Source organism: Thunnus albacares, chromosome 6 (genome assembly GCF_914725855.1).
Source record: "Thunnus albacares chromosome 6, fThuAlb1.1, whole genome shotgun sequence".
NCBI classification, from domain to species: domain Eukaryota; kingdom Metazoa; phylum Chordata; class Actinopteri; order Scombriformes; family Scombridae; genus Thunnus; species Thunnus albacares.
The window spans coordinates 30,675,782-30,700,746 of NC_058111.1; the positions used below are offsets into that span (position 1 = coordinate 30,675,782).

Below are 24,965 nucleotides of genomic sequence, written 5' to 3' on the forward strand. Positions count from 1 at the left end.
ACCAAAAGAGCTCACGTGGACTGACGCGAGCAACATTTGAGTTGAATATGAATAAAAAATATGATATTGTTTTCCACTTATCAGATAAAATTTAAAATTTCACAACGATTATTAATGATACTTGATCATTTTCAAAACGCGCAGTTTAAATATATTTTCACACAGATGGTCATGTGACCGACAACGTCACCTTGTCACAAGGCAAACAACATGGTCGCTTACTTGGTTGTTAGTATTTACAGCTAGCTGTTGTTGCTAAATGTGAACGCGTGCTAACAGCAAGCAGATTTTAAAACATATTTTTGGCTATTTTTTGATAACACTTTGAAGCTGGCTGCTTTTGCTTCACTGAGTAAAAGCCAAAGGGGGGTTTTATCTAGATAAGTGCATCGCATAGAGTCACAGCAGAGATAGTCAGTAGGATTTAAAGCATGGCTTCTGCATTTGTGGTGGGAGATAAATTCAGAAACAGGGTGGCGGAGCTGTTGGAAAAGACTGACTCATCTCTGCCACAAGGACTGAGAGAAGAACTGGAGATTATTCTTGAAAAACCAGAGCCGACAACTCTGCCCTTCAGTACAGCGAGAAAACTCAAGAAACACCTGCAGGATGAAGGTGATGACAAGTCTGTTATATGTTTAATATGTTCTGTGACTAATGATGCTGAATCATGTGGAGTTATTATAGTTATCAACATGATAAACTTACTTAATAGAGTAGAGCCATACAGTATGTGGTCTTTTCTGGGCAGTTATCTCAACAACTATAATGTGTCGATATTTTTGTAATATTTTACCATGTACCATTTGACCTATTTGGATATTGGTAATATATGACTGATTCAAAACCAAAAAAAGAAAACGCATATATGATATGACGCATGTAGAGGTATATGCTACTCATTTTTATGTTCAACAAGAACAGATGAGTAACAAATATCGTGTCACTCTTTAAAGGAAAGGGTCACAATTTTTCATGTCTATCTTAAAACAACAGTCAGGTGCCCACATGAACAATAAAAGAGGTTTTTCTTGCTGTAATTATTCCTCCTGTTCATACTGACCATTAGAAGATCCTTTCATAATGCACTTACAATGTAAGTGATGGGGGGCAAAATCCAGCCATCCAAATGAATCAAATCAAGTAGATATCGTCCAACGTTACAGTCTTTTTAGTGCCAAAGTTCCTCTTTTTGTTACTATACTTCCACCGCAGCTCAACAGGGAAACACCATCAGAGGAAACACAAAGAGGGGATTTGATGCTAAAAAGATTGTAAATGTGGCAGATATCCACTTGATATGACTAACTCAGACTGCTAAAGTCTCATATAAGCTTCACATCAACTTTTAAATGCATTTTTGCACAAAATGACTGTGTGGACACACTGTGGATTTTGGCCTCCATCAGTTACATTGAAAGCACATTTGAAGGAGATCTTTTAATAACCAGTATGAACAGGAGGAATGATTACAGTGAGGAAAACCTCTTTCACTGTTCATTTGGACACCTGACTGTTGTTTTAAGACAGACTGGAAAAACTGTGAACTTATCCTTAAAGTGTTACTTGACCTTGAAGACCAGGAAAAGTAGCCATTTAAGCTACTGTATATCACTATATTTCAATAATCAACATCCCAGGTTATAGTCTCATGTAATAATATCAATATTATAGACTTGTAGCTTTAGCAAACCCTTGCTGAAGAGTGGCACCAAAAGAGATTTGACGTGAGGCAATAAGATCATTTGTACTTGAAGCTATGTCAGTAATATGTAATGTTAATATATTGAGTAACATTTCCTTATGAATGTTTTCCTCCAGGGCATCCTTTCTACCTGCATGAGTTGCTGGAGGATAGTTCACTGCATCTACCTGAGGTTGTGAAGCCTCCCAGAGTAAGTCGAACCATTGTCAACCTTTATTTCGTCATATTGTATTTCTTGTCTAACACATTACTCTTATACTGTACTCACAACATATGAGGAGGACGGCAGGGACAAGCCTCCCAATTCTCATAAATACTATTTCAAATTTGGCAATTGACTCCAATTTCTTCTTCAACTTCTTCTGTAAAATAAGAATGTCACCAACACAAAAATGCCTGAAGTCAAGTATAAAGAATGATCATTTATGCCACTAAAGCCAAAAATTGACAGTTTGTGATTTGTGCTAACACACTAACACATGTGAGTAAAAGTTAATCAGGAGCCACCATAGTCTACAGACTGTTTTAATAATGTTGTCTTAGTGGCTTTTAACAATTCTGAGTGAGAGAACATTTACAGTTTGTAATATAACTGTCAATGACAAGTTTCAGCAGTCACTCCCATATAATATGAGTGCAAGTCAGTGAGAGGTAAACTGATAAAACTGTATGAAATATCAAACCAGTATCATCAGGAACTGAGCTGGAAATAAACTGTGACATTTCTCTCTTACCTCAGAACCCCGAGCTGGTCGCACGTTTGGAGAAAATCAAAGCCAAACTAGCCAATGAGGAATACAACCGGATCACACGTAATGTAAACACTCAGGTAAATGTTCTTAACCTCACAAGCATCTTAGTTTATCAGTGTCAAGAACTTTCAGGCCTCATCAGAAATTGTATAGTAGAAATATAATATGTGATGTAAAGATGTTATGCCTGTACTGCAAATGAGTGTCATTTCCTGCAGAATTAAAAGCAGGAGCAATTTTACACTATTTGTTAATAATTTGGACATCTACTTCCATTGTTTCAGATTAAATTAGTCTTTACCAATTCATTATTCTAGCTAACATACACTGACTGCATTTCAGAGGAATACAGTGTTGATCAGAGTTTTATTTTCACGCACAGTAAATACTTGCACATATTGCATAATGTAATGAATATCTTTTTCTTTCTTGTCTTCAGGAAATCAACCGTAATGGAACACTGGCAGATTTTGGACATCAAGGTTAGTGTGGTGCATATGTACAAAATTTGTATTGTGTTATTATTACAAGTCTAGCAAACAGAAAGTGAATTTTGTTGCACCATATTGACAATGAACTTGTTTCCTCCTCTGTTCTTGCAGTGCGATCAGTCAAAGCCGTGGTGGTGACCGTATTCAACTTCCTGGTGACAGTAGTCGCTGCTTTTGCCTGTTCCTACATGGGCAGTCAGTACCTGTTCACTGAGATAACAGCGGTAAGAGAACATTTAATTTATATGTATACTATATATGCAGTTGCCACTATATTAGGTACACCTAACTAAACTGTGTTGAGTCCAATACAACAGCCCTGCAACAAATTCTATCTTTATAAAACTTACCATGTTTAGTCTTTGTTTGTTTTTTAAACTATTCAACTTTGGTTAATAATAATAATAATAATTTCGGAGGAAGTGGAAGAGGTGGTGTCCATGTATTAAGTTGCATTATACAAAATCTTTCAATTGTTTTATTCATCCGCATTTTTATGTTAGTTGGAAACACAAATTCTAGCCCTAAATCAGTTGAAATCACCCTATAACACCCTGTATATTGTCGTGTGCATCCCCAAATTAAAAAAGAGTTTTTATTCTTCTAAATGTTCTGTAACTTGGCCTTACACTTGTTTTTCAGAGAGTAATATCAGCTGTGATCGCTGCATCTGTAGTCGGGCTTGCTGAGCTGTACGTCCTGGTCCGGACCATGGAGGGAGAACTAGGGGAACCATAGCAACCGGCCACACACAGCGAACGAGGGAAGCACAATAATGTTGGGAAGCAAAACCAGCAAACAATAGCAGCCCTCTAATGAGAACTTTGGTCACTCTGGCATCCATGAAAGACTACAGATCTTCTCACTTTGCTTGAAAATCCTGTGGACTTTTTGCTTTTATTTGAAAGGAAAACCAGTGGAATTTCTGAGTAAGATTAGAGTTACTGAGAATTTACAAATTGTATCCCTGTATCCCTCTCCTAAATGGAAGCTGAAACATTACAAGAAAGCAAATTGGTTCAAAATTCCTCTTATCTGTAAATATCTCTTCTTTGTCAAATACTAGTGCTTTATCTTTAATGACATTCCACCTGCACAGACTGTTTTTAAATCAAATCAAAATATGAATGATATTTCTTATTTATTTACAGATATTTTGTGTTCCATGTTTTTCCTCTGCCTCTTCTTTCTCATTGGCTCTTCTCTGTGAAAATGAATGTTGGTCATTTTCTTATGATTCCTTCTGTTCTGCTCTCAGAAGTAATTATATTTATGTGTTCAATAAAATCATTAAAAGTCAACAAAATCAAAAGTGTAGAGCTATAAAAGTATTTAAGGTACCAAACAAAATTGAATAATTTGACACATTGTTTCTTTTTAGTTGAAGTGTTTATATTCTGTCCATTCCAACAAGGCTAAGAAACTACATCCACGTTAGCGGCTCTGTGCTGTTGTACTTTAGCTAAATGCTAGCGTCAGCATACTAATAGGCTAACAATGACAATGCTAACATGCTGATGTTTAGCAGGTATAATGTTACCTTTCATCATCTTAGTTTTGTGTGTTCGCATGCCAACATTTGTTATAAGCATAAAGTAAAGCTAAGGTTAATGAGAAGTTAATGGGTCACCAAAGTTATTACAATTCATTGTGAGGTGGACGTGAATGTACCAAATTTCATGCCAAACCATGCAATAGTTGTCAAGATATTTCACTCAAAACCACAAAAGTGAAACTGGTGGCGCAACAGTAAAACTCGGAATTATTTAAATCCGTTGGATTGTACAAAATGTCATGTCAATGGAACATTAGTTGTTGAGATATTTCAGTCTGGACCAAAGTGGTGGACAAACTGAGCAACATTATCATCAGTATTATAGGCATGCCGCTGGCATTTCTAAAAAAACAAACTAGTATCAGCTGAATAGTATTAGTGATGGCCAGTAACTGTCATTCCCTCCAAACACAGCAGTTTAGTTTTGGAAATAGTCATTTGAAAAAATATGAAGTTAATTTTTTCCAGCCTTTTCCTGAGCTTTCACTATTGAGAAAACTCAATTCACTGATGATGACCATGAGATGCAGGTGAAAGCTCAGGAAAAAAGCTAGTAAGTGGACTTTGAATTAAGTTATTTTGTCAAGTTGTTTTGTTAAATTTTGCTCTGTAGTTTCCTTTGTTTTGACTCTTCCAAATAGCCCGCCAGCTGTGGCATCAGTTAATAATACTGTTTACTGACTTGCTCTTGAATTATTTTATCATCCTTCTCCACCTGACAGATGTGGGAATAATTGTCTGATCTGTGATTACTGTATCTGCTTTGAAATGAATTATAGGGACAACCAACACATCAAAAACAAACAGGGGTACAGTAGCCATGATAAAAGATTTACTGCATTCAGCATCTTATTTCAAAACAATTCCAATACGAGAGGATCTGTTTTCTCTGATCCTGTCTTGAGATATGAATTCATATTTTCTGTAAACTATCCCATCCTCCTCTTGTCAAGTCCTGTCATATCAGTGGGGGGATTAAAAGATGTAACTACATCTGGAATACAAAAAAAAAAGTATCTTCCTAAGATCTGAGATTTGACACCCGGATTAAAGGTTTATTGAAAGATTATTTGGTATTAAAGATGATTATGATATGCAGAGATCACTGTCCAGTGCTGGACGAACAGTGTGCACTACTGTCTGTCATATTTGCCTCTGTATTATACCTCTCATGTAATATTTCAAAACTTAAATCCAGGCAGAATTACAGAGCCTGTAAGCTGATAGACCCTGAGCTCTGGCTTTAATTTAGTTCTTATTTTTCATTTTTTTCTTCCCTCTGTCCATCTAACCCTCTTGATGCTTACAGTACAGAGAGATATAAAAAACAATATATTTTGACTTAGAAAATAATTATTCCTGTCATGGTATCTTACCACAAGGAATCATTTTAATCAGAATGTTTTGAAAGATAATACTTGTGGGGTCGCAGCATTAAACATGGCACGGTAAACAGGAGCTGGCAGCTGTGAGAAGAATCCAAGTACAAGTGATTCCACTGTAGAGACAAGTTGGTGGGTTACTGAGTTTATGAGCTGTTCTCTGAATCTTTGGATTAGTCCTTTATTTAGTTAGAAAGCATCAAAATGAGACTAGAAACATACCGGAACAAGTTCTGAGTTTATATGTGCATGACTATTCACCGATCTGCATTACTGAATTTGCTTTTCAGTTGCTTTGGTTCAATTTTATTAGCAAAACTCGCATTTCACAAAAATTATGTATTCTTAATTTGGGCCTCAATGTCTCACATAGCACACAAAGTGAGAATATCAATTAGGTAAAAGATCATATAGTGAGTTTATCAGAACATCATGCTCATGTCCATCACTGAATTTATGATGAGTACATCATTGCATTTTAAATAAAATGGTCAAGATCAAATAATTCTGTTAAACAGCTGACAGAGTCTGCAGCAGTCATTTCTTCGAGATTGCAGTGAGAAAAAAAATAATTTATGCAGATGTCAGTATTTGAAATGATGTAGAGTGAGAATCACATTTGAAAACTTTCATTTTATTTATTGAATATATTCTATTGTTGTAAATATGCAGTAGATGATGAAATTTAGAGTCACACTGCAGTCACCACAAATAGTTTGTTTTCAAGACACCAGACCTTACATATCTAAAACACAGTGAGCTGGAGTAATGCTGGAAAGCATAACTTAAACACAGTTACTGTTACTTCTGTAACAGACACTCAGTACATTCAACATTTTGACTGTGATGGAAACAAAAGGGAAATACGGTAATACTTATTTTTCCTTTTATTTTCCACTGCTGCCTTGCATTTGAAATATGTGTTGGCAAAGTAATTAGAAATTCTGCTGCAAAGCTGTTCATCTGGTAATGTTTAAGTCCCCCTCCACTCAAAAATGTGTTTTGCTTCCACAGTTGGATGTTTGAGCTTCAGTGAGCAGACTGATGTATGTGCGGAGTTGTTTTTTATATTCATCTGCTGAGGGAGGAAAGTTTCTCTGTGCTCATTTTAAAACTTACTTCAAGGTGTGTATCTACTGTACAAGAATGATTTGTGACATCACAACTAGTTTGGAGCCAATCATAGTCCACTATGTAACTTTCTCAAATGTGGTGTGGAAACTTGAAGACTTCAGCGCACAAACACTGAGAATGAACTGTACAGTGTCTGTATTTTGAGGACTGAACATGATTTCTTGTTTTGCACTTTGTATGTAAGAACAACATTTTGTGTTTAAATTGAAGAATTTGGCTGCTCAGTTTGGTTTTTTGCATTGAGAGTTTTGCTCATTATAAACCTGATGTGATAACTGAGCCAAAGCAATTGTAAACTCAACTGAGGGCTGGGATGACATAAATCACATGAATCACTAACATATTTAAAACATGACTGGAACATACTAAAAACAATTATAAGGACAAACTAACAACAACTTGAAAACAACTGTATAGCATATGAGAGGTGTGCTTGATGAACATTAAACTCTGAACATTGAACTGAACAGACACATTTAGACACACAAGGTGATATAAAGGGAAATACAAAGGAGTCCAAGACAGGAGCCTTGATCGCAACAATATCCACATATCATGTCCATCATCCACATGTTTTCCACATATCATGCTCCACATCTGGACTCATCAGAATTCCAGAAAGTTGGTGACAATAGCAGCGTTGTAGATCAGGTCTGAGATGTAGCCCATGGAGGTCTGTGGTCCCATTTGTGGGTGATGATGGTGGTGGTGGTGTCCCTGGCCTTGAGTTACCTCCCAGTACATTGGCTGAGGGTGGGAAGGGACCACCTGGTCTACAGAAGCGTGACCTCCACCTCCAGCGCTCCCTCCGTACACACCCTGATGAGCCCCAGATGGAGCCAGGCTCTGGGGCTTGAAATTCCTGAAGGCCTGGTAGGAGCGGTTGGAGGCCGAGTGATGAGGCTGCCTGGTGAGGGGCTGGGCAAATGAGCCGGGGAGGAAACCGGGGAGAGCTGATCCCAGGTGCTGCCGCTGGTGGTGCTCCTCTTCCCAGAGACGAGACTCAGGGAGTTTTGGGGAGCCGAGTGTGGGCTGCTGGTGGAGAGCTGAGGAAGATGGAGGTTGGTTGCTGTAGATTTGGATCCAGTCGGAGTAGATCTGAGGGACATCCTCACAGGGGTGGTTGTGCTCTGACCTGAATATGTCTGCCAGGGTGGTTGGGGCCGGGAAAGCTGAGGCCACAGGCCCTGGGGTGGGCTCCGCAAGCACTCTGCCTCCTAGGACATGCTTGGTGGACTTGGGGAGTCTCCCAGTCTTGATACTTCTGGCTCTTCGGTTTTGGAACCACACCTGTGAGAAATGGCATGACTTTTCTGAATTAGACTTCACTTTTGGTTGGTTGTGCTACAGAAAAATATGGATGAACTCCTCTGCTGGGTATTCCTATCTTTCTGGATTCTAATTCAATTTTGTAGTTTTCATCAACAAAACAGCCGGAAATATATTTTTGAAACGTGCAATGACTGATTTTTGGCCACTTGGGGGCAGCAGAAACAACAGAAAACAAAAATGGAAAACAGCTACCTGCTGCTGCCAAAATAATTCTTTGAGAGTAAAACATTAAAGTTGCGGTCAAAAAACCAAAAACAATGAGCTGAAAGAGGCTAAAATGCTCAGTAAAGCTGAAGAAACTGAAGAACTGGGTGATAAATCTTTGTGGGTTCATCACTACCAACGATTCCCTTTTCATAAACTAAAACTCACACCTAAAACACTGAGCTTTCATAAGCTTTTAGTCAGTATATATTCTCAAAATGACCTAAATCACCTGTATCTTGCTCTCGGGCAGGTGTGTGTGAGCGGCCAGCCTCTCCCTCAGGGTGATGTCTGGGTAGGGAGTCACAGCGAAGGCCTGCTCCAGCTCAGACAGCTGGGCCCGACTGAAGATGGTCCTCTTCCTCTTCCGCTGACCCTCCATCAGACCCGCGGCCCGGTCCGGCTCCGGGGAAGACACGGCACTTTCACTGCGCACCTCTTCAGTCATGACATCACAGAGGAAAGAGAAACAGTCCAAATCACACAGGAAATATTAAAACCAAACGAAATTAAATTATGTGAAATACAATGAGAAGAATGGAGGAAATTCAATATGTTGGAATTTTTAAGTATAGAGACTTTTACATATTTTTTTTTCCAGTTTGTAAAAAAAAGATTATGCAATTTATTTTCTTTTGGTCACAGTGAAAACATTTAATGTGTGTTTTCACTTTTTTTTATCCACATTTTCCAACCGTATTAATAGAATATTTTATGATGATTAAGCAACAAGAGGTTCACTATTTATTCACTAACAAACAGGCTACTGTGAAATGTTTTCTCTCAATTTAACAGACAGGTATCTGGATTGATGACGGATAGTTTCATGTCCTTTTTTCCACGTTTACAAAGTTTTTCTCCACGTTTATATGGTTTATATAAGCCCACATCAACACCTTTTTTATTTTAGTCATTTTTATGTTGGATTCATTTCTGTTGTTTTTTTTAAATTATGTTCTGAAAAAATAATTATCTCTATAAAAGATAGTAGCATATTTAACTGAATAATTCATTTATATTTGGTGTGTTTTTTTAAAAAACTGAAATTTATTGAGGACATAAGAAACATAATTTTCTTCTAATTGATGTTTGACTGACTCACCTTTGCAGGGATCCTGTTCTCCGAATAACGCCTTAAAATCCATCATGTCTTTCTGCTGGGTCTGCTTGAGTAGAGAGAAATCTGCGTCCATGAACAGAGCCATAACTCCTCACACACACACATACACACACACACATCCACTGACGATCTGACAGCTGATGCTCAGCGACTGACGAGTAGTGACCACCTCTTATATCCAGAGGGACACCCCCACACCCCCCCACCCAGCACCCAGCACCCAGCAAATCCAGGTGTTATTCACCTCTGCTTTTAATCCCCAGTTAGTGACAGCCGGGCAGAGATGTTTACTGTCTGTCTGTGTGCAACAACTGTCCAAAAGCTGTCTGTATCTGAAGAGTTTTGGGATATAATAACCAAGTGTTTGGTAATAGATCCAACAAAGATATTTAGGCTATAATTTTAATATTAGATCAGGTGAATAAAAGCACAAATGACCGATTTTTAAAATTGGACACAGACTTAACTTATAACTCTATTTAGTCGATCAGTGCGTCATTTTGTCCACAGAAAAATTCGTTCATGCTATAAATACATTTTGCGTCTTGCCTCTAACTTTACAAAAATATGCATTATTAGAATTTTTTAAATTAAAAATTGACCAATCCCTCATTCATTCACTAAGTCATGTTTGCGTCCAGTCGACAAGACATGAATCTTCCAACTTTATCTGTCAGACATTAAATTATTTTACTGAATTATCCAAGTAGGTCATACAGGATTTAATCTAGTCTAACCTTTTTATTTCATGTCACATGATTCCAATGCAAATACAATACAAATAATACAAACTAATCCAATACAAACTTATTTACAAATAATTTTCATATGGAGGGATCTGCATTATTCTACTTTCAAGAAACATTTATGTAAGATTCATAAAAAGTGGCCTGTGGTAGATTAGTTTGGCTAACAATGAAACACTGAGAACAAATACGATGTAATTGATTGCAGCAAGTGTGATTTAATAACTTGATTGTGATTATATCTAAATACATACATTTTAATTCAAAGGCTCCTTATATAAATAATTTCTGTCTCCTGCAGCATGCTGCTTGTGGGCAGTTTGATCATATTATACTGTTCATGTCACACTGACCCCTTTGTTTAACAGCATGTTGTTCACACTCTGATCAGCAGAGATGTGATGATTGTGTGTGTGTGTGTGTGTGTGTGTGTGTGTGTGTGTGTGTGTGTGTGTGTGTGTGTGTGTGTGTGTGTGTGTGTGTTAGTATTTCATTTGTACTGCTTGTCTTTCTGTCAGCCCACCTCACATAAAAGTATACAGTAATGCTCATATGAGTCTTCATTTGTCTTTTATCAGCACATTGTTTGGAGATTTTTGAGATGACCCACAGTGATTTATAGTCTCTTACCAGCATACTGCTCAGTAATGTGACCTCCTGCCTCCTGCTTTAGCTTTAGCTGGACTGTTTGCAGCCACATACAACAGTGCAGTAGCAATTTTCTACCCTTGGGGGTTCAGTGTTGATTTACACTTTAACCAACAGGAGTTTATAAATGTTCAACAAATGATCACCCAACACTGAATGGAAATTAGCCGTAATTAGCTTCCACATGTATCAGACATTGTTATGTAGACATTATGAAGCTATAAGTGTATGGAAGTATATTTTCTGATATTTTAAGACACATGAGCTCTTGATGCCAATAATAAACATTGTGTAAACACTGATCAGGATGAGGGAACAGTGGGGTGGTTGTTGCATTCATTTGATTTTACTAGCCTGTGTGTTTGTTATTAGCCTTTTTTTTCATGCAGCATTTTAATATCATGCCAAGAAATATTAGGAACAATGAAGGTAATAAGAAGCTTTGAGGGCAACAAAAAAGCTGAAATTCTGTTAAATATTTGGAAGGAAATGTGGGGTCAATCCAAAAGTAGCAGATAAACAAGTAAAGGAAATAAACTTTATCTCCAAATCAATATACTTTTAACTAAATAGATTTTTAAAATTGAGAATCAAAAGTTATTTTGCCGTTTTTCTGACATTACATCTGACATTCTTTCTTTTATATTTTCTTTCTTCATAGACAGTGTTTCATGATGTTATAATTTGTTTCACCTTTTTCCCTTTTTTGCTGTGCAGAATTTTACCCTCTGATACCCAGTCAGTAACACTATATACACAGTTAGGTGTCAAACAGTACAATTTATTGATTTAGTTTTCCATATCTCAGCATCATCTAAATAATATGATATCACAGCATATGTGGACGTACAGTGAAAATCACTCAGCAACAATTTCCATTGTACAAACACATACATTCATTTTCTATATAGCTTTAATCAAAGACCTCAAGTTAACTAAGTCTCCATCACAAACAGGTGCCTACAGTTTAGTTCTTCAGTGACATTTGTGAAATATACCTCCTCTCCATTGGTGCAATGTTAAAGGTTAATATAGACACTCATATTCAAGTGTCACAGTAATAAAGATTTATACAACACAGCAACAGTTCAACACTGTAAACCTCAAGACCAACACACACACAGAAGAAAAACTGTTGACAAACCAACTCTGACATTTGTGTCTAAATGAATGGTCTTCATTGCTGTACTCTTACATACACAATAATCTCCCCAGGAGTCAATGTCCACTGTGTATCTGTGAACTGAGGTGTGAGCCCATGAGCGAGGCATCGAGGAGGCTTTTCCTGCAGCATGTGGATGAATGTTCACTGATCCATCACCAGAGGGCGGTCTAGTCTTTTCAAAGTGCACCCATGCCAGCTCTGGATCTCCTCTCAGCTCAAGTAAAGTACAGAGTACAGAGAATAAGAAGAACATCCCATCGCTCAACACTTGACAAAGAACAGGGTTGAAAAAGGTTGAGACTCAAATGAGAACGGTGCAGATGATGAGATCCTCGATGTTTGAGCTTCACTCAAACTTGCGCAGGTGGTTGTAGAGGGACTGGACGTAGGTGAAGACACACATGGGATCTGGTTTACGCCCCATGATCATCATGTCATCCACCTCGATCAGCCGGTCGCAGCCTGCCTTCACTCTGGAGACATAGACAGAGAAACAAGTCAGCTCAGCTGCAGGGGAAGGGAAACTTTATACAGCATGAATATCTTTTATCTAGAATTTAATCAAAAAGAGATTTGAAAAGTCAGAATTTCATTGCTGCCAGGCTGGAAAAGCCTCTGAAACACACAAAAACCAGACCAGTATAATCCTGATGTATCAATCTAACCTGTCTAAAGTCATACTATGTATCTAATATTGTGTCTTGGAGGGTTCTGATGAAAACACAGACTTTTCCTTCACACGCTAACAAACATGTTTTCAGGGTTGAAGAAGGAAAGAGAAGAAGGAATTATTGCATGTAATAACTCATATATATTTATTGTCCTATAAGTCTCTCTGTGATCTCTTTAAGAGGTCAAATCTAAAGCTGACACTTTATATGGAGGATTGATTCTGTGGACCAAGAGAATATTGTTTTCGAGTCAAATCAGCTTAATTCTGCAGCAGCGCTATCGGTCAAAGAATAACACATTCTTACATGGAGTGATGTTATTTAAGCCCTGCTCTGTGTTGTTAGGCCTGTATAATGTCTGATCTACAGTATGCAGCCTGTATGTTCTCTGTCTGTCTTAGGGAGCAATAATATGTGAATAATAATATGTGAAGACATGGAGTCAGGCAAAAGGAATGCACACCTTTCATCAAACATGTCAAAGAGCAGCATGTGCTACAAAGTATATATGGGAATGTTACGTTCTCTCATATAAAATAATAGAGGGCTATAAAATGAAAGGAATAAAAAAACAAATCAGACACAATGATACTTGCATTGTTAATGTAGCCCATAAATCCTTTAAGGCTGATTCAGCAGAAAATTCAGAAACCTAAGCTGACTCTTGATTAACAAAAGAGCATTTCTGCTGTTGTGTGATGACAGCAGTGAGAAGTTAAGCTACATAAAAGTTCATTTAATATCATGGATTCAAACAAACAGTTTGACTTTTTGGGAAATATGCTTATTTGCTGTCTCTGCAAGAGTGAAATGAGAAGATTGATGCTGCTCATGTCTGACATTGGTATCGATGTTCTAATCTAACTCTCAGGATAAGCAAGTAAGTATATTTCCCAAAATGTTTAACAATTCCTTAAAAAAAAGATTGTAATGGGAAATTTGTGCCATTAATCACAGGGAAAATATTGCACTAAAAAATTCTGATAAGCAGTAAGACTGTGAAGTTAGCCAATATTTTGTCCTAAACTTATCACAATTAATATGTCTGATTTATGTTCAAACTGAACTATCAGTATGCAGACTGTTTTTAGTTTTTATACGCTGTCTCTATGCTGGAAAACCTCTGAAACAACACTGTATCATATACAATAGAGATGCCTCTGTGTCTCACTGTTAGCTCTTTGTGTTAACATAATCAATCCTACAATTAATATGTAATTAATGAAATTGCACCATATCAGAAAAATAAACCACTTTTAAAATCTTTGATTGCATTCATAGTCTGACATTGCTGCCCACTCACTCTGCAGTTCCAAAAGCCAGTTCAAAGTTGTGTTTGCGGTTGGCGGGCGACAGAGAATTGTAGTCAAACTCAGTGGGGAAGAAGGAGTGAACCAGAGCACAGAAAGCCATCCCATCACTCCAACTGGACGAAAAGTTCTGGATGTCTATGTTCTGCAGAGAAACAGAGATAAAGAAGGTTTGGTGATGATGTGGCAAGTGTCTATGTGTGTGTGAATGGAGGAAACCGGTAAGAGCTGAAAGCCTGAAGGAGGCAAAAGAACATGACTTGTAAAACTGACTGGCAGCTTATTGTAGCTTCATAAAACCATCTCCCCATTCACTGTCTAGCCTATAATTATGATAGATAAAACAGATTTTCCTCTACTTTCCTTTCCTCTTTTTCTTTACTGCTTTCAGTCTGTTACATGCTTTTCAAATAATGTCATTTCAAGGCTGCCCTTTATAAGTCTGGAGTATGCTGTGAATCAAATGCAACATGTAAAGTCATCAGATGAACATCTCTTCTCTTGTGTGTGTGTATGTGTGTGTGTTTGCTCCCATTTAATAAGAATCTTGGCTTTGTCTGGCTTGACTATAACAAAAGCCACATGGAGCAGCTGGCACAGGCTGCTGTGAGGAAAAAGGGTACCAGAGTGCAGCAATGTGTCGGTGTACTGAGCCATGACCTAAAGTACCTCAACCCCCCAAAACACACACATACAATTACACACAGCCGTACTCACAAGCACACTCACTTCGATACACCTCTGTGATTCAGAGGTAAATAATTTACACATTAGCACTGTGCTATGTGCTGAAAAGTTAAATCTATATGGAAGACTGGCTGGAGTTAAGCTTATTTAAAACAGATTACTTGTATCATTCATCTCATACTAAAGCACTATACTTAAGATTTTGCATGTTGAAGCCCATTTTTGACAAATTGTGTAAACATTTCACTACAGCTGCCCATTTTAAATCTTTCAGACTGTTTTTCCTACCTTGGCTAACCCTGCACACTTAGAGTAACTTATTGTGCTTATTCGCTTTCTTTCCGAGAAGTAGACAAGAAGATTAATACCAGCCTCATGTCACTCCAATAAATATGGAGTTGGAGCTGGGAGGAGTTTAGCCTAGCTTAGCAAAAAGACTGGAACCAGCTAGCCTGGCTCTGTCCAGAGCTCAGAAATACACCTATCAACCCCTCTAAAGCACACATCAACATTTTGTATCTTTATTATTTATCCTCCACAGACAGATAAAGTAGTTTTAGGGGTTACATGGTGTAACTCCCTCTTGGTGAACAACAACTGAGCATCACAGTGAGGTTTCCAGGCAACTAACCGAGCAATTTTACATTTCTGTTTGTTTACGGACATTAATTCATTAAATAATGAGTTTTAGAGGTGTTGGTAGACATATTTTGTCTTTGCAGAGAGCCAGGCTAGCTGTTTCCCCTCTGCTTCCAATGTTTATGCTAAACTAGGCTAAACACCTCCCAGCTCCAGCTTTTTAAAGCACATACACAAGATTGATAACAGTATTCTCATCTCTCAGAAAGAAAGAAAATATGTGAAATTCCCCAAATTTCTTTCAATCAATAAATACTTTAAGAATTAGAATACTTTTAGCTTGTGTACACTATAAAAATCAGCTTTGCAAAGATTTGGTTGGTTAAGTAATCCATAAACTATGATCATATACTTGTCTTTAAGTCTCTGCCTTATTTATTATTGTGTGCTATTGGAGTTAAAAGCCTGGATTGATATCCAAAGTTGGATGGCAGGAAGCTGTGACATTTTAAGGTAGACAAATAGCATTGTATTCTCAAGATATGTTGTGAGAAAGTCAAACCCAGAAGAGCTAGCAAACATGTTGAAAAAGATAATGTGAAATTTGTAGCTTCTTACATTAACATGGCTGCTGCTGTTCTGCTGCTAAATAATACTAAAAAAAAAATGTTGAAGCTTTCAAATATGAACACAGCATCAGTTTCCACAATAATGTAGGCGAGATTACCATGCAACAATAAAGTAACATTGACAAAAATACAACCAGACACAATGGATTACATATCTTAAGCAAATATTTGCTGGTTTATTTTCATGCTATGGTGATGCCAGTGACTGTCTGGAAAGTTGGAAAACCCCTTAAAAACATAATCAAATATGACCTGATTTGGAAAATGGTCGTCAGTAATTTAATATTTGTGCAATTTGTAGTACATGGACTAACTCAGGCAGATTACTTTAAAAATCTGAACTTGTAAGGAGCCAAGCAGTAACGGATAATATGACATAGGGGCCAAATGATAGAAAGTATGACTGGAAATGGTTGAAAATATTACACAATCTAAAATGTATGCAATGTAAAGCAAATGACAAGATAACTTAGTGATTTACCTGGTAGCCTATTGTCAAACTTGGTGATTTACCTGGTAGCCTATTGTCTTAGAGCGGCACCACTCAAGAAGGATTTGTTTTATGCTGCTGGCGCTGGAAACTCCAAAACTCTGAGAGCGCTTCAGTTTGGGTTTAGAGTCCACTGGTTTGGGGCGACTATACAGGACAAAAAAGGTGCAGGTGTGAGTTTCAATTTTAAAGGGAACCATTTATCTACCATCATTCCCACGTGACCCCAGTGCAGCATTACCTGTTACTGGCTTCAGAGTCCAGTCTCTCAAAGATAGATCGACGAGCCTGAGCACCGATGTTTCGTGGCAGAGTCTGTGACCTCACCAGCTCCCGCCTCCTTTCTCCTCCCGACCCGAAGGGTCTGTCATTGTTTATGTCACCATCTCTGCAGGATGGGTGCATAGAAGAGTCAGATTGCCAAATCATACATGAAAAACTATATCTGTTCTTCAGTCACCTTCCACTCACCTGTCATGCTGCAGCAGCCCTGAGTAGGTCACAGACTTAGCAGGGGCTGAATTTGCCTTCTCTGCAAAAGACAGTCACAGTAATTCATATAAAATTCCCTCTCTCACCCCCTCCCATATATATATATATATATAGATAGATAGATAGATCTGTCTGCTAGCAAGGCTCACCTTGAAGGCGAGGAGATCCCAGAGCTCTGATAGGTGTAGGGGTCCATGTCTTCACAGAAGACACTAACAACAAGAAAACCAAAGGAAACTGTAAGTTAGGTGATTTTCCAAAACCAACTGTGAAAGTAAGTTGATGATTATAATCAACGACTTGGAGGTTTTCACATATTGAAACTCAAATTTGATATTTAAGAGGAAAAGTTGAGATAAAGTTGAAAACGTCATCCACCTGGTTGAGTCGGGGACTCTGGTATTGGTTCGGGCTGGGTGGTGCTGGCAGTTGATTGGCTCGGAGGTGGGGCCTCTGAGACTGGTGAGGACCAGGAACCAGTGGGGCTGCTGGTAGAGTCAGGAGAGCCCTTGATTTCTGCTGTCTTGGTGGTAGCGGTGATGGGGAGGTGGGGCATCCGCATGGCAACAGGGGCTGTGTGCTCGAGTGGCAAGTTATTGGGTGGAGAAATCTTTCCATGTACCAACACTGAATGTTCTGTATGGATCAAAACATGTAGAATGATCACATTAATGAACATTTTTAAAGCTGCACTCATTAATATTTTCATATTAACATGCGATTCACTGTGTAATGTGAAAAGTGTTGCTTGCAGTGACAAACCCACAGGTAATTGGGTTCTGCAGCTCCCCTCAGCTCTACGGAGTGTTTTAGTGTCTTTTAGCTCTTTGTTTTGATTTTACAACCTGGAAACGTGTTTTGTTTGAGTCTCAGCTCTCATTTGCATCGCTAGTTAATACAGTAGAGCATTGAGCAACTAAAAAGCTGGATATTTTACTCAGGAGTTGGTGGAGACCAAAACAGAGAGTGAATATTGGAATTACATTCATCATTCAGGTGAACAGAAACACAGCTCCAAATGAAAGCTAATGTTACTCCATGTCTAATGGATGTGTACAGAGAATAGGTGCCTGTTAAGAAGCACCTCAGCTTGTTCTGCTGCCCCCAAGTGGTGAAAAGTGAATAATGGCAGCTTTAACTAACTCAACTCAGCTTATTATCCTGAAGTTCCAGAAGTTTATAACATTACCACAGCCTGCTTCACATTCAAAGAGTCACACTGAATACTGGGAGCTGCCCAGTACAACCACAGTCTCTGAACTGCTTAATAACAAGTGGATATAGAGAACGGCTGCCGCTATGATCACCATGAGGAAAAAGCATCAGAAAAGCATGTACTTCTTTATTAAAGGCCAACTTCTCTAACCTCATACATTTATAAGATTTAAATCAGCCTTAAAATATTTAGTTTACTTTATTTCACCGGGATAATCCACTCAGCATCAATACTACTTTCCAGGGAGTCCTGGGTACATATATTAAATACAAATAACTCCCTGTACAGCTACTTTAATTCTCTCCACTATACTGTCCTAACCATCCATTTGCAGTCAGTCTTTATGAAGTCTTTCAGAGTGTGGTCTGTCATGAGACGTGCAGCTCTGTTGATCACTAGTTGAATCTGGTGTCACCCTGTTCTGTTACACTGCAGTAGTGTTGGGAGTCGTGAATAAGAAGAGGGGCATAGTGATGAGGACTTCCCTTCCACAAATACCATTGCTGTGCTTATTGCAACCAAACCAGCAACTAATTATGATGACCTTAGTCGTATACAGCTTCCACTGTAGGCAATGATCTTGTGTCACACCAAGTATGTAAAGTAAGACCTGCTCATAGATATTATCCCATCTCTAAATGTCAAGGAGTTTCTGGTGCGTCTAAGTTTTTGAGAAAGTGCAAAGAGCATAGATTTACTTTTCTTGTAATTTTGTGTATGTGTGTGATTTAGAATTGAATTTCCATAAACTTGTGGGACTCACAATAGACAGATAAAAAAAGAGTGGTCGACATTGATGAATCACAGAACAGAACAGAACACTGAAATATCTTGACCTTTAGTCCCTGGTATGAGTCAAGCTCCAAAAACACTGGATCCTACACTTCCCATCATGCAACTCAATAGTATGTTTTTGTTAGACCCTCTCTGCCTGGTAAATTCCCATGTCTGTAACATGTCTCCATGCTAAAGCCATGATAACCCTGATGACATCACTATGACATCATCAAGGATTATTTTCCTACTCAAAGCTCCTCCAGAGACACGGAAGATATTATGCAACTGTTTTTACAGGCTGAGTAGTAATCACCATGACTAGTAAACTGATCTTCAAGTGTAAAATCAGTGGATTACCCCTTTAAAAGGTTGAAATCACTTCTGTATATAAATTCTAAATGTGAGGACAACTTGCACTACCATGATGTGAAACATTTTTAATGTGCTGGTTACCTGTTGTAGCAGCGTGTCCATTCTCCAGTCCAGCATTTGTTGGGGCTGGGTCCACTTCTATTGGTTCCTCTCGCTCAATACTCTGAAACACATATACAATTTACAGTTAACATCAACACTCTAGCAGCCTTCATTGCTTTTAAAAGAAGCATGAAGTCATCTGTGACCTACACTGGAGACCAGCAGGAGGGCTGTTAGGGAAAGTTTTTCCATAAAATAGTGCATGCTGGAAAAAGCCAGCACTTTAAACACCTGTTGAATGAATCATTGTGGTATTGATCAGTTGTACTGATTTTTTTGACACATGGGAATAAAAAATGCACTTGTTGGCCCTTTAATATTGTCTGAGTTTTGTGTGGCGCCATTTAGAAACCAATATGTTGTGTTTGGATCAGACAAAGAGTCAGGGCATCATGTTCCCCTGGTTTGAAAAAAAAAAAAAAAAAAAAATCCAGATGTCTGTTGCTTGTTGAGTCATTGTTGGCCCATTCACTCTTTTCAGGTTTTTGGACATTTTTCCAACATATGGGCTTTTTTGACACAACTTCAGACAAAACAAAGCAACAAATCAGCACAGCACGACTTACTTCAAAGTGGGCCATTTGATGGCTTTGGATAAATGAGCTGGTTGTTGTAGGTATGAGAGGCAGCGAATGGTCTGTTCTGTTCTGTGTGTCTGTCTCCTCTCCTGTGATAAGACTGGAGAAGTCTTTGTTTTAAATCAGGCAGCGCTGTCACTGACACGCTCAGTGATGGGCCAGCTGCCAAAATATATCCACTGATCTGGCAGCCGGACCGCTAAAGTGATTGAGATCAAGTTTTAATGTCAAACATCATCAGTCTTCAGTTCACATTTCAGTGTGTGCAATATGTGACCCCGTCTTTTTCCTGTCTCTGTGATCAGTGCAGACGTGCAGCAGAGGCTCTCCTTCCTCTCTCCAAACACAATCAGCCACATGGAACAGCTAATCTCCATCCTGAGCAGATACCTCTATCTCAAACTCTTAACCGCATGGTGCTACTGACCCACATAGGTTGTGGGTCAAGCTGTCACTTTCCATGTGGCCCTGTCAGACAGATAGATGGAGCTTAGCGCTGGTGTGTTTATAGTCAGCCCCTTTGGCACAGAACAACACAACTCAGGTCAATAGTGCAGCACTGATAGCTGTGCACGTTTTCTCAAGGTCAGCAGCAAACCACGTCAAACTTGTCAGTGTAACAGACCCTGAGAAAAGGCCTTCAGGAGATGTAATGCACCCGCAGGCACCCATGTTGGAGATCCTCTGCTCTTTGGCAACAAATAACTCTGAACAGCTGGTTGTGTTTCAAACTTGGCTGTCACAGTGGAATTAAATAGAAAGGGTTGATTTCTGCACTGTTTGACTGAGAACATTATTTCACCACTGATGCATCAATTCTGTGTTTAGATAACGTCAGCATGTTTGGAAGCAGAACCACAGCATCTGCTCAGCTTGTCTTTGCTGTCTGAAACCACTAAACAGACAGATAGAGGATGTGACTGTACATAAGAACAACTGAAATCATTCACAATATGTTTGCAATGGCCAGAAACTGGTGGAGCAAATGGTAATTTAGGGTGTCTTAAATTAAATGCTGTGTTACTACAAGTACTTTAACCTTTTACTATTTATTTTTCTTTCTGTGGTATGTTAGCACTATGTGGTACTTTCAGTTGTTTATTTTACACATCCAGTGGATACAGAGCAACATTAGCATTGCTTTGGAATTACGAGTATAAAATATTATTAAAAAAATATTGTTTGGAGCAGATTCTTGGGCCATTTTGCTGTTGCCGCTAGCATCAACTAATCACTAATATTTTTTTGTTGCTTCTGTCTGTTCCTAGCTGGATCTAGCTGCTAGCATAGCCTATCATACTAGGCCACTGAGATGCCCCATTTTTAAGCTCATGATGACATTAAAAAATATCATCATATCACGGAAACAACATCTCATTCCACAAACAATATACTTGTTACTCTGGAAAATCCACAGATCTCACCGAACACATTTTCATTGGAGCAACAGAGACGATGTTTCTGGAAAGAGAAGTTAAATGTTATTTCTCAATGCTGTGAGCACCAAAAGTAAATTCCATGTACCTTTATTGGGGTGGAGGCAGAAATCTCAAAGATAGATATCTTAAAACCTAACCAAATAAAACCAAAACTCTCTGCAGGGCTAGATAGCCTACAAATAGAAGTAAGTACTTTTTTTTTCTCATAAATTCATCCCTGAAGACTTCAAGAAAAGATCTCAATTTTCCTCCAGCAAAAAGTCTGTGGCAAGGCAGACTCCTGAACCACGACTCTATCCCCTCCTGTCTCTCACAATGCAGTTCTTACAGAGATATAGCATGCTGTGCTCACTTGAGAAATGGCTGGGAGTATATAAATGTGAGTGTATTTGGCTGAGCTCACCATATAGGAATGCTGGTGGGGTGTGTGTGTGTGTGTGTGTTAAAACAAGAAGGGTGTGTGTGTGTGTGTGTGTGTGTGTGGGGGGGGGGGGGGGGGGGGGGGGGGGGGGTCATTTCATAAAAGGCTGATGACACACCTGGAAGGGAATAAGGGAAAAAGTGAGGACTTCTGGAGAAAATATTATGTATGAAAAGGTGAGGGAGGCAGTTGTATATTGCACGATGGGGAATGGGGCAGGGGTACGGGGTAGTGAGGTGGAAACAGCTGGCTATCCAATAGGAGGGGGGAGACAAATTGCAGAATGTCTGGCTTTGGGGAGGGGAGCTTCCCCAGCTTAAGTACTCAGATCAGCAGACGTCCACTGTGGGTCAGAGTGGGAAACATGATAGCGGAGCTGCTGAGGTTCCTGTCAACTCTCTGGTATCTCGAGGTCTTATTTGCTGGCAGAACACACTGTTGATCGCTGTGGGCTCAACACTTAACATGGCACAGAACTGACAAGGGACCTGAGGACATGCTGCACCCATCACATGTGTGCACACTCACTTAAAGAAGACTCAGTGTATACACAAATATTCTGGCCTCATGAAACAGATCTGTTTCATCTTCCCTGGAAGTGAGGTTGAACTTTGGGAGAACCGAGGGCTCCTTCCTGTCCATGGCCAGTGTCCAAATATTATATTTCTTCTTCTGTGTGTTATCATTTCATCCATTTGGTTCCTGCTTGTTTATGTGCTTAATGTTGGATTTCAACTTCAGGTGGACAGGACCAACTGATAAAGACCACTGGCAATATTTGGATTTGTATCGTAGCCAGGAAGCCATCAAGTGCAATGTTCTAATGTAGGTCAACATTGCTGCAAGCAGCTGCTACCCTGCAAATATTTAACAATATATATTGAATAGGTGTGGATATATAAGCCCACACCAGCACTGAAAACCCATGTAAGTACACAGTAGCTCCCAAGTGAGTCAGTGTGCATAGTAACTGATATCTGCATCAGTTTGGGAGAACTTGGCCTGTATATGATTGCTATTCCAAAAGTAACTCCATTAGAAAAGCATGCCACCTTGGCTGGTATTATTTTGAATATTGGGTATAATTTACCAGTAATTATGTAGCTGTAGTTTGATTATTAACACAAACAGTTGCAAAGTACTTGAATGTCTCTTTCTGATTAGGCTATGTTTTTAGCACAGCTCTATAAAAACTTCTAGACTTTGAAAATGTAATGTGCCTCTCTGGACTGGACTTATATTAGAGGAGGACCAGTTTGCCACAAAACAAAAAGTTAACTGGGGCTGTAATTATTATCTGACCAGCACAGGTAATACTGAAATCACCCCACTTCCCCCTGTAAATCCAGTCTGAATGGGGCTTTAGTCACATGAAATCTCTGGGCAGCATTAAACTTGAGATAAAAACGTCTTTGCTGACGAGTGACCATGAAGAATTGTGGGTGAGACACACAGACTGAAATATCTCAAGAAATATTAAATGGATTGCCATGAAACTTTATACAGATATTCATGTTCCCCTAAGGATGAATTGTAATAACGTTGGTGATCCCCTGCCTTACATAAGGTCAAAACTTTTATTTTATGGACAAATACCTGCAAAACTAATGACATTCCCATCTGCCTCAGGTGTACTTTGTGTATAGTGCTGAATTGGCAAATGTTACCATAAGAACACACTAAACTGAGATGGTGAACATGAAAAACATTAAACCAGTTTAACATCTACTTGTAAACATTGTTTTTGTGAGCGTGTTAGCATGCTGATGTTAGCAATTAAATCAAAGCACAAGCCGCTAGCGTGGTTGTAGACCATATGTCTTAATTGTTACAATATTGAAGACCGTGCTTGTTTGGATTGATAGTGGATTTGGCCATGAAGAGCATTTACTGTAAGTGCAAATTAAAAGCTTGCTGTGTCGGCTAAGAACTATTTTTGTCTCATGAAGCACCTGTGCCAGGAACCAATTCTGGATGAAACCCTGTATCCTTTTAAATTAGGAATCAAATTTAACGATATCATCACCTCAGCTGGTGGCAGCTTTACAAACCCAAATTTTATACTACGCTACAAGTCACGTTATTCTTTCCTGCAACACACGTGTCTTATTAGAGTGTTTGCTCCCTACTGATAAGAGGCTAAAAGTAGGAACCATCATGTCAAGATGACACTAAAATAGACCGAGCTAAGCTGTGTAAGAAACCCTGGATGGACATACAGGAGGTGCGTGTACATTTAGCTTCAGTCTAATTTGTCCCTGACTTCTAAAAAGTAAATCAAACAACATTGAAGCTTAGAGGGGATTGACCAGTTGTTTAGTCTGGTCTGCTGTTAGCAGCTGTCACCATGTTACAGCACTATATAGAGGAGGAACAACCTGTAAATGTGCAGATGCATGAACACACACACACACACACTCACACACACAGAGAACATGCAAAGTCTTTCCCCTATAACAGTCTCATAATGGAGTGACAGAAGTGTAAGCAGACAAAAGCTCCCCTTTCTTTCTTCAGGGAACAACAAATCCCTTACCAGTGCGTCATTGTATCATGAGTGGGGAACCATAAAATGTTTGGATGAAACGAGTGAAACGGAGCAGATAATGTGGAAAAGCCTTGAGCACACGTGAGAGCAGAGACAGAGGAAGAGAAAGAATAATAAGATGAAGGGCAAGAAGAACAAGAAGGAGTTTGTTATTCCTGTGCTGTCACACTGAGGCCAGCAGTGGACAAATTTCCCCACTATCAGTGGCAAGAAATACCCTTCATCAACAGGAAAAGATAAATCAAACTTCAGTGATGTAAAGGTGCCTCCTAAACATATGTTAGCAAACTTTCCATCTGGAAAAAACGGACTCACTGAACTCAACTTTTAGCTCCAGAGGGTGTGCAATGTACAGAAATCATACCACAGGTTGTGAAATTGGCTCATGCAGCTTCACAATGACAAAGGCTCTCACCTCTT

General features: G+C 38.9%; 3 protein-coding genes across 3 annotated transcripts in view; 1 reads left to right on the forward strand and 2 right to left on the reverse strand.

Moving 5' to 3' along the window:
- The first annotated feature begins 159 nt into the window (after positions 1-159).
- tmem199 (transmembrane protein 199) lies at positions 160-4,096 on the forward strand. Its single transcript, XM_044353470.1, has 6 exons — positions 160-615; positions 1,822-1,895; positions 2,445-2,534; positions 2,897-2,939; positions 3,060-3,172; positions 3,591-4,096. The coding sequence occupies exons 1-6, from the start codon at positions 432-434 to the stop codon at positions 3,684-3,686; spliced, it is 600 nt and encodes a 199-aa protein (XP_044209405.1). The 5' UTR covers positions 160-431; the 3' UTR covers positions 3,687-4,096.
- A 787-nt stretch (positions 4,097-4,883) lies between these two features.
- Positions 4,884-9,770, reverse strand: sebox (SEBOX homeobox). The gene is made up of 3 exons (XM_044354256.1): positions 9,658-9,770; positions 8,788-8,993; positions 4,884-8,309 (listed from the first exon to the last, which is right to left on the reverse strand). The coding sequence occupies exons 1-3, from the start codon at positions 9,758-9,760 to the stop codon at positions 7,626-7,628; spliced, it is 993 nt and encodes a 330-aa protein (XP_044210191.1). The 5' UTR covers positions 9,761-9,770; the 3' UTR covers positions 4,884-7,625.
- A 2,059-nt stretch (positions 9,771-11,829) lies between these two features.
- smtnl (smoothelin, like) overlaps positions 11,830-24,965 on the reverse strand; it is a 30,572-nt gene continuing 17,436 nt past the window's right edge. Inside the window, exons 3-10 of the mRNA XM_044354789.1 lie at positions 19,539-19,620; positions 17,471-17,728; positions 17,242-17,304; positions 17,072-17,132; positions 16,842-16,988; positions 16,624-16,747; positions 14,209-14,360; positions 11,830-12,707 (exon numbers count right to left, since the gene is read on the reverse strand). Coding sequence (XP_044210724.1) covers positions 12,581-12,707; positions 14,209-14,360; positions 16,624-16,747; positions 16,842-16,988; positions 17,072-17,132; positions 17,242-17,304; positions 17,471-17,728; positions 19,539-19,620 — 1,014 coding nt within the window. The 3' untranslated portion in view covers positions 11,830-12,580. The remainder of the gene's footprint in view (positions 12,708-14,208; positions 14,361-16,623; positions 16,748-16,841; positions 16,989-17,071; positions 17,133-17,241; positions 17,305-17,470; positions 17,729-19,538; positions 19,621-24,965) is intronic.

Bases quoted from the DNA above. Each gene is read 5' to 3' on its own strand.
- tmem199 (XM_044353470.1), top strand. From the start codon at position 432: ATGGCTTCTGCATTTGTGGTGGGAGATAAATTCAGAAACAGGGTGGCG. The intron at 1,896-2,444 runs GTAAGTCGAACC...CTCTTACCTCAG, and splicing joins AGGTTGTGAAGCCTCCCAGA to AACCCCGAGCTGGTCGCACG. The intron at 2,940-3,059 runs GTTAGTGTGGTG...CTGTTCTTGCAG, and splicing joins GGCAGATTTTGGACATCAAG to TGCGATCAGTCAAAGCCGTG.
- sebox (XM_044354256.1), bottom strand. From the start codon at position 9,760: ATGGCTCTGTTCATGGACGCAGATTTCTCTCTACTCAAGCAGACCCAG. The intron at 8,994-9,657 runs GTGAGTCAGTCA...TCATGACTGAAG, and splicing joins AGAACAGGATCCCTGCAAAG to AGGTGCGCAGTGAAAGTGCC. The intron at 8,310-8,787 runs GTGATTTAGGTC...CATTTCTCACAG, and splicing joins TGCCCGAGAGCAAGATACAG to GTGTGGTTCCAAAACCGAAG.